The sequence below is a fragment of the Oryctolagus cuniculus genome, chromosome 1 (genome assembly GCF_964237555.1).
Source record: "Oryctolagus cuniculus chromosome 1, mOryCun1.1, whole genome shotgun sequence".
Taxonomy (NCBI): domain Eukaryota; kingdom Metazoa; phylum Chordata; class Mammalia; order Lagomorpha; family Leporidae; genus Oryctolagus; species Oryctolagus cuniculus.
This window is the reverse complement of record NC_091432.1, coordinates 14,356,634-14,373,817: the sequence shown is the minus strand read 5'-3', so window position 1 is coordinate 14,373,817 and position 17,184 is coordinate 14,356,634. Positions and strand designations below refer to the sequence as shown.

General features: G+C 42.4%; 1 protein-coding gene across 50 annotated transcripts in view; it reads left to right on the top strand.

Annotated features, from left to right (window-relative positions):
• The window catches only part of CTNND1 (catenin delta 1), a 60,343-nt gene that overhangs the window by 38,980 nt on the left and 4,179 nt on the right, over positions 1–17,184 (top strand). For 26 of the 50 annotated variants that reach the window (XM_070070069.1, XM_070070147.1, XM_070070145.1 and 23 more), the window contains 10 exons: positions 2,061–2,524; positions 4,491–4,674; positions 5,577–5,694; positions 6,972–7,125; positions 7,976–8,044; positions 9,513–9,640; positions 9,740–9,890; positions 10,740–10,932; positions 11,270–11,384; positions 12,237–12,324. In XM_070070069.1, the coding sequence (XP_069926170.1) occupies positions 2,061–2,524; positions 4,491–4,674; positions 5,577–5,694; positions 6,972–7,125; positions 7,976–8,044; positions 9,513–9,640; positions 9,740–9,890; positions 10,740–10,932; positions 11,270–11,384; positions 12,237–12,324 (1,664 nt within the window). Of the gene's footprint in view, positions 1–2,060; positions 2,525–4,490; positions 4,675–5,576; positions 5,695–6,971; positions 7,126–7,536; positions 7,555–7,975; positions 8,045–9,512; positions 9,641–9,739; positions 9,891–10,739; positions 10,933–11,269; positions 11,385–12,236; positions 12,325–17,184 lie in introns of all 50 variants that reach the window. The other 24 variants (XM_070070122.1, XM_070070024.1, XM_070069960.1 and 21 more) reach the window with 1 other exon arrangement.

Genomic DNA, 17,184 nt, shown 5'->3' with positions numbered 1-17,184 from the left:
CACTGTCTATATATGAAGGACACGTAAGATAGAAGTCTCCTGAGTGACTTAAGTCTGGTAATAATTGCTTTTGTAATGTTTATATTGAAATAAAAGTAAAATATGCTCAAAACAGAGCTGGAAAAACCCAGAAAAGCACACCATCCACTGATAAAGAATCACTGTTAACATGTTGTTGCATTTCCTTTGAATTCTTTTTCCTGTATGTGGAAACAAATCTACCATGTTTTTCTTTTTTTTTTTTTCTGCTACTAAAATAGAATTTTATAACATGCAGTCTAGTAGCCTGGTTTTAAAACAACCATATAACCTGTTTATTTTGTTTTAATGTTATTTTAAGAGTCCTTTTAAACTAAATTCCTTGTTCCTCTGAATCAGTGTTGAGTGGTTGATGTTGATACCTGAAGCAGATCTGCTCAGGATAACCTTGAATGTTTGGTGACAGTGGGGGTGGTTTTGTGGAACAAACTACAGTCTTACTTGGAGAGTTCTGTACAATAGATTCTCCTCCAGTGGGAGCTAGAGAGACGACTCACAGATAAAGGAATGGATTTCTTCTTCCTGGTGGTTATGAATAAATAATAGTGTGACAGACTCACCCTCTAGTGGTGGTTAGTAGTACTGAAACAGGAAGAATCTGGTTTGACTTTTCTCTTACCTTCATTTGCTTTGTCTCTGTTCCTTTTGGCTGGGCATCCTACATGATAGTTGGAGATATTGCCTTTAGAAAATGAAAGATGAAAATCATTGCAAACATTTGTTGAGCAGCAGAAATGGATTGCGTTGAACTGTGAAAATTAATCTTCAAGCTTATAACTCATCAGTACCAAAGATAGATCTACATATGATGTAGCAAGAAGTCCTTTATTATTATTTATTATTTTCTTTATCCTATTCTGAAAATAGGAAAGGAGATGCTTGAATACTTCAATGTGTGTAAGGGTTTTATCCCTGTTTCCTATGTGTTAATACCTCATTTCCTGTTTAGTGAAGGGCTAGTAAGATCTGTTCTCATACTTTGCCGACTTCTGTGGTGTTGAGTCCATTGCTTTGGTTAACTTTGGTGTCCTGAAGATTTTTTTTTTCTTTTTAAAGATTTATTTATTGGGATAAAGCCGCTGCCTGCATTGCCGGCATCCCATATGGGTGCTGGGTGCCGGTTTGAGTCCTGGCTGCTCCGCTTCCGATCCAGCCCTCTCCTATGGCCTAGGAAAGCAGTGGAAGATGGCCCAAGCCCTTGGATCCCTGCCACCCGCATGGGATATCTGGAGAAGGTTCTTGCTTCCTGGCTTCGGATCGGCACAGCTCCTGCTGTTGTGGCCACCTGGGGAGTGAGGGATGGAAGACCTCTCTCTGCCTCTCTGTAACTCTGCCTTTCAAATAAATAAATACATCTTTTTGTTTGTTTGTTTAAATCTATTTATTTATTTGAAAGGCAGAGAGAGCAAGAGAGAGATCTTGAGATTTTCATCCACTGGCTCACTTCCCAGATGGCTGAAACAGCTGGGGCTGGGCCAAGCCAAAGCCAGGAACCAGGAACTCCATCCGGGTCTCCCATGTGGGTGCAGGGGCCCAAGGATTTGGGCCATCTTCTGCTGCTGGGAGCTGGATCAGAAGTGGAGTTAGCTGGGACTTGAACCAAGGCTCATTTTGGATGATGGTATCACAGGTGGTGGCCCAACCTACCATGCCGCAATGCCAGCCCCCTGAAGGCTTATTTTAATCTATCTAGAGAAGTTAACAGCTGCTGACAAATAAATGCTGATTAATCAGGATTTGGTTCCTCTGTGATTAACTTTGTTAAATGCCTGTTACCGTTCTGAGCCAAACTTCATAGAAAAAAGAAGGTAGTTTTAAGCCAATTGCAGGTGCTTTTGAAATTACTCTAATTTTTCCTGTCTCATTAAAGGAAAATTGATCAGGATATCATTCATGCAGATAAGATCAGTGTCCTAGAGCTGAGGTTTATCTTTCCTTAGAGGTGAATGGTAATGAGAATGTTCAGCAAAGCTAGACTTGATGTATTTCTCTTTTCTCTTGGTCCTTCCAAAACGTTGCAGGAGCTATGAAGACATGATTGGTGAGGAGGTGCCTTCGGATCAGTACTATTGGGCTCCTTTGGCCCAGCACGAGCGAGGAAGCTTAGCAAGCTTGGATAGCCTGCGTAAGGGAGGGCCCCCTCCTCCCAACTGGAGACAGCCAGAGCTGCCAGAGGTGATTGCCATGCTGGGATTCCGCTTGGATGCTGTCAAATCCAATGCAGCTGCATACTTGCAACACTTGTGTTACCGCAACGACAAGGTGAAGACCGATGTGCGGAAGCTCAAGGGCATCCCAGTACTGGTGGGATTGTTAGACCACCCAAAAAAGGAAGTACACCTTGGAGCCTGTGGAGCGCTAAAAAATATCTCTTTTGGGCGTGACCAAGATAACAAAATTGCCATAAAAAACTGTGATGGTGTTCCTGCCCTTGTGCGGCTGCTGCGAAAGGCTCGTGATATGGACCTCACTGAAGTCATTACTGGTAAGTCCTAGGCCTAAGGAAAATTGCTAGATTAAGGTCATTGGGAGCTATAAGAGTTTCCAGTTCTTGTACTTTTGATAAAAGTTGAGCTGGGTCAGATCCAATTTTCTTTTTTGAGATCTGTACATTTTATTTATTTTGCAAATCTGAGGTCCATTTACATTCAATAATAGTTGGATCATTCACCAAACTGCCAAAACATAATACTTCATACTTCCAAATACATTTTTATTTAAAAATATCAGTCTTAAAATTCCAATATATTTTGCATTTTTTAATAGCAGTAATTAGAGAAAGAATTTTACCATCTTATTTCAGTACTGATCAAGAATGCTGCCAACAAATATGTGGTTGTCAGATCCAATTTATAGATTGGTTTGCATCATTCAGGGATTTTGAAATTTAAATATTTGCTCATGTCTAAAATTCAAGATTTCACTTGCCACTCCAGATTCTTGACCTCTGTTAAGATGATGACACTGAGAATGAGTTTGTTTTCCTGCCTGGCATTATTGGATCTGAGTTGTTTTGGAGCATGTGCTTACCGGTTTACAATAATCTCTAATGCATTCTATTATCTGTGATTGACTTCTCCCATATAGGAGGTTCTTCTCCCAAATATGAAAACTAAATGTCAATTTAAAAAATTTACATTCTTGTAATTAAAAAAAAAAATCTGCCGGGGGGGTATAGGGTAGGTATGTAGGCTAGTGGTTAAGACACTTGCATCCCACATTGGTGTGCCTGGATGTGATTCCTGGCTTTAGCTTCTGACTCCAGCTTCCTGCCAGTGGAGACACTGATAGTCAGTGGTGATGGCACAAGTGTGTGGGAGACCTGGATTGAGTTCCTGGTTCTCAGCTTTGACCCTGGCCAACCCCTGCCAACTGTGGGCATTTGGGGAGTTAGCCAGTGAGTTGATAGGTATTTTTTATCTATATTTCTCAAATAAAAGTAAATGTCTGTTTTGACTTACTTGCCTGGCCCATGTGGATATTTGAGCTTTTGGTCCTTGATTTATTTATTTATTTATTTTTTAAAGATTTGTTTGTTTATTTGAAAGTCAAAGTTACATAGAGAGGCAGAGAGAGAGAGAGAGAATGTCTTCCATCTGATGATTCACTCCCCAATTGGCCTCAATGGCCAGAGCTGCACCAATCTGAAGCCAGGAGCCAGGAGCTTCTTCCCAGTCTCCCACACGGGTGCAGGGGCCCAAGGACTTGGGACATCTTCTACTGCTTTCCCAGGCCATAACAGAGAGCTGGATTGGTAGAGGAGCATCTGGGTCTCGAACCGGTGCCCATATGGGATGCTGGCACTTCAGGCCAGGGTGTTAACCCATTGCACCACAGTGCCAGCCCCGGTCCTTGCTTTATTTAGAACAGTGGTTTTTCATATTGTGGACTATGGTCCATTAGTATGAATTGAAAATAACTTTGTGAATTACAGTCAGCATTCCAAGAGAAAGAAAGAAAAAGAAATAGTAAAGACTATTGGTTTTTAGTTGATGGTGATTTGTGCCCCTCCCAGGACATGTGTAATGTCAGAGGTATTTTTGGTTGTCAAGTTATGACAGCGTAGCAGTAGAGACTTCTACTGAAATCTATGAGTAACAGTCAGGGATACTGATAAATATCCGGCAGTGGAGAGGATAGCTTGCCACAATAAAAGATTATCTAACCGAAAGTGTCAGTGGTGCTGAGATTGTGAAACTGTGGGATAGATAGGTCAGCATTGTTTATAGTATTGTTTTATGAAACTTTATTTCATGAAATGTGTATTTGTGTTGAGCTATAATGCAAACTACATGTTTTATTGTGGGTCCACTGACAAAAGTTTGAATTTTACTACAAGGAATTTGATCATGGGAAAGGCTGAGAAGTGATGGACTAGGGGGTTTTCCTTTGATGTTTTCCACACGCTGTCTTGGGTATTGGAGCACTGTCTGATACATTGTCTCCACCAGGAACCCTGTGGAATCTCTCATCCCATGACTCAATCAAAATGGAGATTGTGGACCATGCATTGCACGCCTTGACAGATGAAGTAATCATTCCACATTCTGGTTGGGAAAGGGAACCTAATGAAGATTGTAAGCCACGCCATATTGAGTGGGAGTCGGTGCTCACCAACACAGCTGGGTGCCTTAGGTAATGATAGTGGCTTTGAGAATATGAAGACTGAATTTTTGAAGATTGGCTTAAATTTCTTTAAAATAAAGACTCATTAGCTGGTTATTCAATCTCCATTCCTATTTGTATAGCATACTGTAACCCATCCTGTCTTTCTACCTTTGTTGCTGCTCTCTGGTTTATAACACATATAACACATATGATTATATTGATCGCTTGCTATTCCCTCTACATCCTTCTCACTTTTATTTCTCTTTTTGACTTTGTTCATCTAATTTGGTAAAAATTTGTTCAGTACATTCAATACCTACCCTACATAACGTGCTTGTCTGGGCCTGGGCTTATGTGTTTGTCCCTGCTCTCAGTTACATTAATAAATGCAACAAAAGGAATACAATATTAGGAGGATGGGGTATAGATAAGGAAGGAAGTACTTTATTTTGTCTGTCAGTGCCTTTCTTTCCTTACTTTTTTTTTTTAATTTTTTTTTTTTTTGACAGGCAGAGTGGACAGTGAGAGAGAGAGAAAGGTTTCTTACTTTTTGAGGCTAAATTCAAATGCCTTTGTTTTGTCTATGTTTTCCTGATTTCTTCTTTCTATATCCTATAAATGTAATGCAATCTTTTCGTCTTTGGAATAGAATATATCTCTGTGCTCCATCCCGTTTGCACATCCAGTCAAGAAGTATCAATTCCTGTTGTTTGTATATGTTTTAACCTCCACCCTACCTACAGGGTTATTAAAGTTGAGTGTTGGGACCTGTTAACCAACTTTCTGTCAACTGCAATGCCTTGCTTCTAATAGGTGTTGACTGTGTCAGTAAATAGAAAAGGTATTGAGGAAGCTTAGAGATGTTGAGGGCATCTTAAGAGAGGATCTGGATTTGGGTTGTCTTGAATATTCTCTTGAATTCCCCTCAGGAATGTAAGCTCAGAGAGGAGTGAAGCTCGCCGGAAACTTCGGGAATGTGATGGCTTAGTTGATGCCCTCGTTTTCATTGTTCAGGCTGAGATTGGACAGAAGGATTCAGACAGCAAGGTAAGTTGATAGCTGAGTGAGTTCTGTTTATACTGGAACCTTGAAGTAACTGTAGTGCAGACCTGTCATCTAAAGTTTTTAGGTAATGGTAAATATCTATACCAGTCTCTTCTCTCTAAAGTGGGCATTCAACTTAGAAGAAGACAGTTTTTCTCTTTTATCCTTTCTTTCCAAGATTTATTTGGTTTATTTATTTGAAAGGCAGAGTTAGAGAGGAGAAACAGAGATCTTCCATCTGCTGGATCACTTTCCAGATAGCCACAACAGCCCAGGCTGGGCCAGGCCGAAGCCAGGAGCTTCTTCTGGGTCTCCCATATGCCAGCATTGTGGCAAAGTGAGTAAATCCGCCACCTGTTATGACAGCATGCCATATGGGTGCTGGTTCGGAAGTGGCTGCTCAACTTCCAATCCAGATCCCTGCCAATGCACCTGGAAAAGTAGTGGAAGATGGCCCAAGTGCTTGGGCCCCTGCACCTATCTGGGAGACCTGGAAGAAGCTCCTGGCTCTTGGTTTTGGTCTGGCTCAGGCCTGGCTGTTGCAGCCATTTGGAGTGAACCAACGGTTGGAAGATCTCTCTAACTTTCTCAAATAAATAAAATCAATCTTTAAGGAAAAAGAGAGAGAGTAAGGGAATGGGGGGAGGGGAGGAGAGGGGAAAGAAGGGGAAGGGGAAGGGAAAAGGAGAGGAAGAAAAGGAAGGAAGAAAGAAAGAAAACTGCCTTAGGGCCAGCCTTGGGGTGCAGTGGGTTAAGCCACAAACATCCCATATGGGAGCCGGTTCGATAACCAGCTGCTCCACTTCCAATCCAGCTCTCTGCTATGGCCTGGGAAAGCAGAAGATGGCCCAAGTCCTTGGGCCCTTGTGCCCATGTGGGAGACCAGGAAGAAGCTCCTGGCTCCTGGCTTCAGATAGGCTCAGCTCCGGCCGTTGTAGCCAACTGGGGAGTGAACCAGTTGGATAGAAGACCTCTCTCTCTCTGTCTCTCCTCTCTCTGTGTAACTCTGCCTTTCAAATAAATAAATAAATCTTTAAAAAGAAAAAATAAAAATGGTACACCAAATAGTGGCAGAAGCCAATGGATGGACTTTCCGTTAGCCTGAAGCTACAGGCTCATGGAAGCCTGTAATTAAGAAGCCTGAGGCTTATGAGGTGACGGATTGGGCTGTGCTTTTGAAGACTGATATTTTAACAGTCATGTTATGGAAAATATATTTGGTGGAAAATCACGATAGGCACCGTCTTCTCTCATTGAGCCTTTTGTCTTGTGTCCCTAAGCTTGTGGAGAATTGTGTTTGCCTGCTTCGGAACTTATCATATCAAGTTCACCGGGAGATCCCACAGGCAGAGCGTTACCAAGAGGCGCCTCCCAGTGTTGCCAACAATACTGGGCCACATGCTGCCAGTTGCTTTGGGGCCAAGAAGGGCAAAGGTGAGTTGTAGTTTCTTGTTCCTTGCTCGTCAGTGTGGGACAAGGAAAAGTAAGGAACACTTTTAGGTTTAAATACAAAAGACTTGCCAAGCAGTGTGGGAGTCTACTGGTCAAGGGTGTCTTTGCTGTGGTGCTGCTTCCCTTGTGTTGTGTACATCATTCATTTGGTGGTGGTGGTGGTGGTGGTGGTGGTGGTGGTGGTGGTCGTGGTGGTATAGGTAGCAATGACTGGGTAAAGAAGGATGAGAACTCAAGTAATCTGGGACCTTCTCTCCCATCCCCCTTTGTGTTCACTGTGTTTTCTTTTCTTCTGTGCTTTCCTGCTTGTTTGCTCACGATTCTATTGACATCTTTCTCCTGCTTTCTACTTTCATTTCTTTCTGCTTTCCATCTTGGGCGGCGCACTGGAAGATGAGTGGTTCTCCAGAGGTGAGTGGAATCTTTTAAGGCGCTTGTCTATTTCTAATTTGCATGTTTTGGTTTTAGCCTTCCCTAGTATTTCCTGCCTAACCCTTCCTTCCCTGTGGATGCATGTAGGAAAATTCGTTGAGGAAGATCTTAGCTATTCAGAGCTGATGGGTCATGGCATGCTATTTCTGGGCAGCAGTCCCTGTTACTGGAACTCAGGCAATAGCAACAGTGGCTGTCCTTGTCTTGTCTGCTGCCTGTTTTCTGTCCTTGTTTCTGTGTAGCCCCCTGCTGGGACAAGCTGGACTCTGCCCTCCCTTCTTGTCCCTCTTGATGCATTTCTGATCCAGAGATTCTGACTGAAGAATGAAAAATTTGCCTGATGGAGTCTTCCTTTCTTAAGCTTCTTTACTCCTGTTCCTCCTCTTTTTCATTTCTGTAGGGAAGAAACCCACAGAGGATCCAGTAAATGATACAGTGGATTTCCCTAAAAGAACTAGTCCTGCTCGAGGTAAGTTGTCTTTTTCCTCTCAGTCTCTCAAAGTCTCATAAACATAGTCCACACACATATGGCACTGGTAGCCTAACAGCAGACTTTATGCAATGTGTTTACTGTTCTCTCTTCTTTACTCAAGGATTAGAAGTGGTGGTGAAAGCATTAGGAAGCTATAGTATTAGGGCAGTAACTACAAAGGAATGCTTGTTGAGGCAATTACTCAGATTACTTCAGGATATTATAAGGCCCTAATGAGTACCCTTTGTGGCCACTGCAGTTCCTGGGACTTACTCCTTACTGTTAAAAGAAGCTTCTTGAGCACAATCTGTATCTTTATGTTCATCAGTACAATGAGTCCAAAGTTCACAGGGTATAAAATTTCATGATTATGGAGCTTTTAAATGTTGTTATGTCTGCCATGGACCCTTTTACTTAATAATAGTAAAGCTGGGGAGAATGACTAGGCTAAGTTAAGAATAATTCATGTGAGATGATCAATCTTTTGAGTGCTGTCAATGAGCTAAATGAATTCCCTGCAGACTCGTGGTAGAACCAGGGCCAGGGTAAGCAGTGGGAGAGAAGGAGAAAGAGGAGTTGAATGTGATGTTTGATTTTCTGTTCTGCTGTTACCATGGATTAATTATTCTTTTTTTAAAGATTTATTTATTTAGTTGAAAGTCAGAATTACAAAGAGAGGAGAGGCAGAGAGAGAGAGAGAGAGAGAGAGGGGTCTTCCATCCGCTGGTTCAGTCCCCAATTGGCCGCAGTGGCTGGAACCGAGCTGATCCGAAGCCAGGAGCTTCTTCCAGGCCTTCCACGTGGGTACAGGGGCCCAAAGACTTGGGCTATCTTCTACTGCTTTCCCAGGCCATAGCAGAGAGCTGGATTGGAAATGGAGCAGCCGGGACTCAAACTGGCGCCTATATGGGATGCCAACACTGCAGGCGGTGGTTTTACCTGCTGCACCACAGTGCCAGCCCCAGATTAATTATTCTTAAGGCATGGTGAGGCCAGCATTGTGGTGTAGTAAGTAAAGCTACTGCCGCAGTGCCGGTATCCCATATGGGTGCTGGTTTGTGTCCTGGCTGTTCTACTTCCAATCCAGCTCCCTGCTAATGATCTGGGAAGAGCAGTGGAAGATGGCCTGAGTACCTGGGCCCCTGCTACCCACGTGGGAGATCTGGAGGAAGCTCATGGCTCCTGGCATCGGCTTGGCCATTGCTGCCCTCAGGGGAGTGAACCAATGAATGGAAGATCTCTTTATCTCTGTAACTCTTTCAAATAAATAAATAAATCTTAAAAAAAAAGAAGGAGGAGACATGATATTGTGACTGAGCATACTGTTGAGTGGCTGGGACAGTTTAGGGGGCAGATTGGTTAAGGAACATAAATCCATCAATCCAGAGTACTAAGGTCAGACTCCAGCCGTTCTGTTGTCCGGTGTTGATTAGCATCCTCTGCCTTCTTGCCCTTTCTTGTGCAGGCTATGAACTCTTATTTCAGCCAGAGGTGGTTCGGATATATATCTCCCTCCTCAAGGAAAGCAAGACTCCTGCCATTTTAGAAGCCTCAGCTGGAGCTATCCAGAACTTGTGTGCTGGGCGCTGGACGGTAAGAACCTATTAGAAAATGGATTTGAATAGGGAGAACTTAGATAACTAGCTTGCCGCCATTTTTGTAATCTGTTCTGCCTCTTTCTGCCATTTCTAGTATGGTCGATACATCCGCTCTGCCCTGCGTCAAGAAAAGGCTCTTTCTGCCATAGCTGACCTCCTGACCAGTGAACACGAGCGTGTAGTGAAAGCTGCATCTGGAGCACTGAGGAATCTGGCTGTGGATGCCCGCAACAAAGAATTGATTGGTGAGGAATTGAAAGCTGACTGTGATTTCAGCATCTAGTATATACTTGTCTTCTAGCAGGTGCTCATAATTTCTTTAATGAAATGACATAAGTGAGGGACTCTAGCTGTCCATGGTTTGTGAATCCAAGGGTGAGAGTTGAAGTTGACTACTTCTTGGAAGGACAGGAAGTGATGGCTACAAAAACAGAATGATAATTGGTAGCATTTTTTTGAGCCCTTGTTTTGGTACTGTGCATTGTTAAGCATGTGTGTCTGTTTTTCACTTAATTCCCACCACTTTGCAAAGGCCAATTTTTTAAAATATAAAAGTATTTCAGGGGAAATAGGTATTATGAAAAACCTGCATGGATTACAAAATTGTTTGGCACCAGAATAAACTTATCTTTTAATTCTGTTTTCCCACAAACTTTTTGAAGTACTGTTGTGTATCAGATAAGGAAACTGAGGGTCATGGAAACCAAGTAATTTGTCCAGGGTTTATAGTATGTAACAAATTAGAGGCATAGCCCAGATTACCTATTTTTTAAAAATTCATGACTCTGTGCCACTGAATTATTGTAGTAATTAGCATTCTGCTTTTGTTAGGAGTATCTGAAAGGACTGGGTGTAGTATATTTGCTATACAGTGTAAACATTGCTTCAGTGTGGTTGAAGAAGGGGAGTTTAAAGGAATAGTAGGGACAGGACAGTAAATCCTTGGCTATTCTAAGTCCTTCTCCTTTGTGATATGGCAGTCCTATAGAATAATGAGGTCAATTGTATGACCGCAGTTAGTTGCAGTCAGTGGCTCCTCAGGGCCTGACCTGCCTGTTCTCCTTGCATGCGTTCCTTCTGTCTTACTGCTATAGGTAAACATGCTATTCCTAACTTGGTGAAGAATCTGCCCGGGGGACAGCAGAACTCCTCTTGGAATTTCTCTGAGGACACTGTGGTCTCTATTTTGAACACCATCAATGAGGTTATTGCCGAGAACTTGGAGGCTGCCAAAAAGCTTCGAGAGACACAGGGTATTGAGAAGCTGGTGTTGATCAACAAATCAGGGTGAGCTCACCATTTAACTCCAGCTGGAGGAATCTGAACAGAGAGGGGGTTGCTGGCAAGGAGCTTCCCTTCCTTGCTTTCTCAGATTGTTTCCTCTTACCTCCGTGTGGAGTGATATTGCTGGATTTTTCTGCCTTAATATTGATCCATAAATTTAAAGTGGACTCTTATGTTGAGCACTGTTTTGTATTGCTGTTGGGACAGAGTACAGGGCTTGGTAAAAACTTACTTCGCCCATTTTAGGGCTTATATTCTTCCATTAATTAGAAGGTATAAATTCTAAGCTGCTTTCCTAGTCTTATAACCAACTTCCCTATGGTATTACTTTCCTCAAAAGGAATCGTTCAGAAAAGGAAGTTCGAGCCGCAGCACTTGTATTACAGACAATCTGGGGGTATAAAGAACTGCGGAAGCCACTGGAGAAAGAAGGATGGAAGAAATCAGACTTCCAGGTATAACACTGGAGAGCAAGAATTTTGCCTTTTTTTTCTTGGTTTCAGGGTAATGCTTCTGCCTTCTTTGTTTTTTTTTTTTGTTTTTTTTTTTTTTCCCTGTCATCACACTTTTTTTTTAAACCCACATTAGTTAGTAAAGAAATTATTAGTTTTATTCTTCCTCAAAAGAGAAGGCACTGCTGAAACAGCTCTGGTCTCCATGTATGTCATAATGTACTGAGAGTGTTTATGGTGATGAGTAATGATGGTGGCCTGTGTGATGGCTTCCCAGATCTGCTGCCCTGTGTGGGTATTTATCATTTTCTATGATGGTTTTCTTCTAATAGTTTGAGTGCTTTGAACCTTGGTAATCTCCTGTTTAGGAACATGAATAGCAGGCATAATATCAGTTTTTTTGACTATGGAATATTGAACTCTTACAACTTGTCTTTTCATGAATGTATTCAAAGGGCGTTGTGGTGCACCTAGTAAAGCCACCACTTGGGACGCCTGCATCTTGTATCAGACTGCTGGTTTGAGTTGGAGCTGTTTCGCTCCCAACTCAGCTTCTTGCTGATGTGCCTGGGAAGGTAGCAGATGAAGGGCCAGGTCCTTGGGTCTCTGTCACCCATGTGGAAGACCTGAATGGAGTTCTGGTTCCTGGCTTTGGTCTGGCCCAGCCCTAGCTGTTGCAGGCTTCTCTCTATGTGACTCTGCCTTGCAAATAAATAGAAATAAATCTTTAAAAGATCGTAAGAGTTGTATTTGACAATGGGAACCTAGAGATTTATGCCCATAAATAAGATATGGAGTAAGATATGGGTGAATTCAGTATTTAATGATGTTATTACATTTTGTGTTTGCCTCCAGGTGAATCTAAACAATGCTTCCCGAAGCCAGAGCAGTCATTCATATGATGATAGCACTCTCCCTCTCATTGACCGCAACCAAAAAGCAGGTACAGTATCCAGGGGGCCAACCCCTCTCCTTTTAACCACTCCTGCTGCTATTTACTGGGCTCTCGAACTTAGGATACATAGTTATTTTGAATGAGCTAGTCTTTTGAGGAAGGAGAATAATATTTTGCTCCAGGATTGTAACCCAAGAACAGGTAGGTCTAAACATTAGAAATCAAAATGAAACAGGCAATTAGCTGAGTATGATCCTTCAATCTTTTCTTATGAACTTAAAATCTCTGGAAAGTGAACCCTAGACTCTGTTGTTTTTTGTTTTTGTTTTTTTTTTTTTTTTTTTTTGCTTTGGAGTCTGCACATAATGCCATGTAATATAGCAAATAGAATCACTTTATTTCTGTTATCCAGAGATAACCACTGTTTTGGGTTGTATCTTTTTAATCATTTTTTGCTAAGAGAACGATCACATTTTCCCCTAAGAAATGAAACATGGTTTTTTGGGTAAATTTTTACTTACTTTTCATTTAAAGTGTATATTATGACCCTTGTTACCTGAATGATATTGGGCTTCTCCTCAATCAGTTGGTTCTGGTAGAGTGGCCCAAGGGTCCCCACAGTGTGGCTGTTTGTATCAATAGCACAGAAATAGTGATGCTTATTGATGGTGACTTAGCACAGATAGGGGCAGTGACCACAAACTGAGTCATTCATTGTTGTCTTCATTACCATGCATTTAGGGAATAAAAACCGTTTTCACTAAAGAATATACTTGATGAAACTGTAAAAGATAATTTTATTATGTTTCTACCCTTGGACCCATCTTTTTAATAATCTGTATCGATGAAGTAAACAGTATCACTCTGTTGCATGCCAAAGCATGATGGTGTTGCAAGGAAAAGCATGTGTGCTATTGTTTGAGTTACTGTGAATTACTGGTTGAACTAACCACTTTTTCAATGGAACATCACTTTTTTTTTTTAAGGTTTATTTATCGTTTATTTGAAAGGCAGAGTGACAGAACGATCTTCTTCCACTGTTTCATACCCCAAATGGCCACAATGGCAGGGGCTAAACCAGACCAAAGCCAGGAGCTTGAAACTCTGAGTCTCCCACATGGGTGGCAAGGGCACAAGTACTTGGGCCATCTTCCACTGCCTTCTCAAGGACATCAGCAGGGAGCTGCATTGGGAAGTAGAGCACCTGGGACTTGAACTGTCACTGTGATATGGGATGCTGATGTTGTAAGCTAAGGCCTTCTGTACCACAGTGTGTACTGAGAACACCATTTTTACTTGAAAAAATCATTGGCAGACCAATTGTGATTCAGATGTGGGTATTTGACAGATATTTTCTCAGAATAAATGTAGTTAGTATATCAAGTTGAGGAAAATAATTTTCAAAATTTGCTGTCTGAGCTTTAAGTGGAAATTATATTTTATAATTTTAATAAAATACTTATTTTAGAAAGCATATCTGCTTCTGTTATAACATGTTAAATAATGTTTGAAATACCAGCATAATTTGTTCTGTGTTTTTTTTTTTTTTCCCTTCACCATTTCAGAATATATATTTAGTATAATTCCATATTTACAGATATGTAAATATCTGTAGTAGATAGTAACAGGCAGTTAGGGATCTGGACTGGAACTACTTCTCCCTCAGTCAACATATTCTTCCTCAAAATCATGAATTTCTTTGAATCACTGGCCTCTAACCCCTTGTGATTATTCCCACAACCTGGAATAAAAGTAATGATCTCTGCCTATATGGTATTAATTCGTGTTTCCTAAAAGATTTACTTATTCATTTGAAAGTCAGAGTTATAGAGAGATAAAGAGATCTTCCATCTGCTGGTTCACTCCTCACATGGCCACATCAGAGCTGAGCTGATCCGAAGCCAGGAATCAGGAACTTCTTCTGGATCTCCTACATGGGTAGAGAGGCCATGGAACCTCTCTGCCTCTCCTCTCTCTGTGTAACTCTTTCAAATAAATAAATAAAAATAAATCTTAAAAAAAAAAAAAAAAGAATTAATGGCAGGGACTAGCACTGTGGCGTAGTGAGTAAAGCCACCGTCCACAGTGCCAGCATCCCATGCGGTCACAGGTTCGAGTCCTGGCTGCTCCACTTATGATCCAACTCTCTGCTATGGCCTGGTAAAGCAGTGAAAGATGGCCCAAGTCCTTGGGCCCCTGCAAGCATGTGAGAGACTCAGAAGAAGCTCCTGGCTCCTGGCTTTGGATCAGCTCAGCTCTGACCATTGCGGCCCTTTGGGGAGTGAACCAGTGGAACGGAAGACTGTCTCTCTCTATGGCTCTACCTCTCTTTAACTCTGTCTTTCAAATAAATAAATAAATAATACATCTTAAAAAAAACTGTACAACTTTTACATTTTTGCACATCTTTTTAAACAATACTTTTTAAAATTAAGATACTACTTATGATAACATGTAGTAAACTTGTTATTTTAAGTAAAATAGATATTTAAATTTCAGTATGATAATATTAACACACATAACCCACATCAACTGAAAGCTCTTTAGAGATGCTCCTAATTTTTAATATTGCTTTTATTGTTCATTATTTTAATAATTATTAATATTATTGTTATAAATAATTAACAATATTAAATTATTAATATTAAATTATTAATAATTTATTTGACAAGTAGAGTTATAGACAGAGAGACAGAGAGAAAGGTCTTCCTTCCGTTGGTTTACCCCCACAAATGGCCCCTACGGCCAGCACTGCACTGATCCGAAGCCAGGAGCCAGGTGCTTCCTCCTGGTCTCCCCTGTGGGAGCAGGAGCCCAACCACTTGGGCCATCCTCCACTGCACTCCCAGGGCACAGCAGAGAGCTGGACTGGAAGAGGAGCAGCCAGGACTAAAACCTGGTGCCCTTATGGGATGCCAGTGCCGCAGGGAAAGGATTAACCAAGTGAGCCATGGTGCCGGCCCCTATTATTTTTATTATTATTATAGTTTATTATATTTATTGGAGCTGGCATTGTGGCTTAACAGATAAAGTTGTTGCCTGCGATGCCAACATCCCAGATGTGCACCAGTTCATGTCCTAGTTGTTCCACTTTCTGTTCAACTCCCTGCTATGGCAAGGGAAAAGTAGCAGAGGATGGCCCAAGTGCTTAGGTCCCTGCTATACATAACGTGAGAGACCTGGATGAAGCTCCTAGCTTTGGACTGCTCCAGCCCTGGCTATTGTAGCCATCTGGGGAGTGAACCAACAGATGGAAGATCTCTCAGTCTATAGCTCTTTCTTTTTTCTTTTTTTTTTTTTTTTCTTCCGACAGGCAGAGTGGACAGTGAGAGAGAGGGACAGAGAGAAAGGTCTTCCTTTGCCGTTGGTTCACCCTCCAATGGCCGCCGCGGCCGTCGCACCGCGCTGATCTGAAGGCAGGAGCCAGGTACTTATCCTGGTCTCCCATGGGGTGCAGGGCCCAAGCACTTGGGCCATCCTCCACTGCACTCCCGGGCCATAGCAGAGAGCTGGCCTGGAAGAGGAGCAACCGGGACAGAATCTGGCGCCCCGACTGGGACTAGAACCCGGTGTGCTGGCGCCGCAAGGTGGAGGATTAGCCTAGTGAGCCACGGCGCCAGCCAGTCTGTAGCTCTTTCAAATAAATAAATAAATCTTATTTTTTTAAAAAATATTTATTTATTTATTTGAAAGACAGAACCTGTGAGAGAGAGAGAGAGTGAGTGAGCTTCCATCTTCTAGTTTACTCTGCAAATAGCTTCAACAGCCAGGGCTGGGCCACACTGAAGCCAGGAGCTAGAAACTCCATCCTGGTCTCCCATGTGATGGTAGGGGCCCAAATTCTTGGGCCATCATTCACTGCCTTCCTAGGCAGTGTATTATCAGGAAGCTGTATCAGAAGTGGAGCAGCTGGGACTCAAACCAGCACTCCAGTATGGGGTATCAACCTTATAAGTGGTGACAATCTGCTGCTCCACAGCACTGGCCCCTTTATTATTATTTATATATATTTATTATGTTATTATTTTAAAATATTTTATTTATTTATTTGAAAGGCAAAGTAGCCGGCGCCGTGGCTCACTAGGCTAATCCTCCGCCTTGCGGCGCCAGCACACCGGGTTCTAGTCCTGGTCGGGGCGCCGGATTCTGTCCCGGTTGCCCTCTTCCAGGCCAACTCTCTGCTGTGGCCAGGGAGTGCAGTGGAGGATGGCCCAAGTGCTTGGGCCCTGCACCCCATGGGAGACCAGGAGAAGCACCTGGCTCCTGCCATCGGATCAGTGCGGTGTGCCGGCCGCAGCACGGCGGCCGCGGAGGCCATTGGAGGGTGAACCAATGGCAAAAGGAAGACCTTTCTCTCTGTCTCTCTCTCTCACTGTCCACTCTGCCTGTCAAAAATAAATAAATAAATAAATAAAAAATAAAAGAAAGAAAAGAAAGAAAAGAAAGAAAAGAAAGAAAGAAAGGCAAAAGTAACATACACCTAGAGAAAGGGAGAGATCTTCAATCTACTTCACTCCCCAAACATCTACAACAACTAAGGTTATGCTAGGCTGAAGCCAAGAACCAGGAACTCCTTCCAGGTCTTCCCACGTAGGTAGCAGGAGCCCACTCATCATCTGCTGCCTTGCAGGTACATTAGCAGGAAACTGGATCAGAGCTAGGATTAGCTGGTTCTCAAACCAGGTACTCTGACATGGTTTGTCCCAAGCAGTGGCTTAACCCACTGTTCTGCAACATCTGCCACTTGGGACACTTTTTTTTTTTTTTTTAAATTTATTTATTTAATTTGATAGGCAGAGTTACAGAGAGATAAGACACAAGCACACACACACCCATCTTCCATCCGCTGGTTCACTTCCCAAATGGCAACATCGGTTAGACTTGGGCTAGGAGATTCCTCTGGATCTC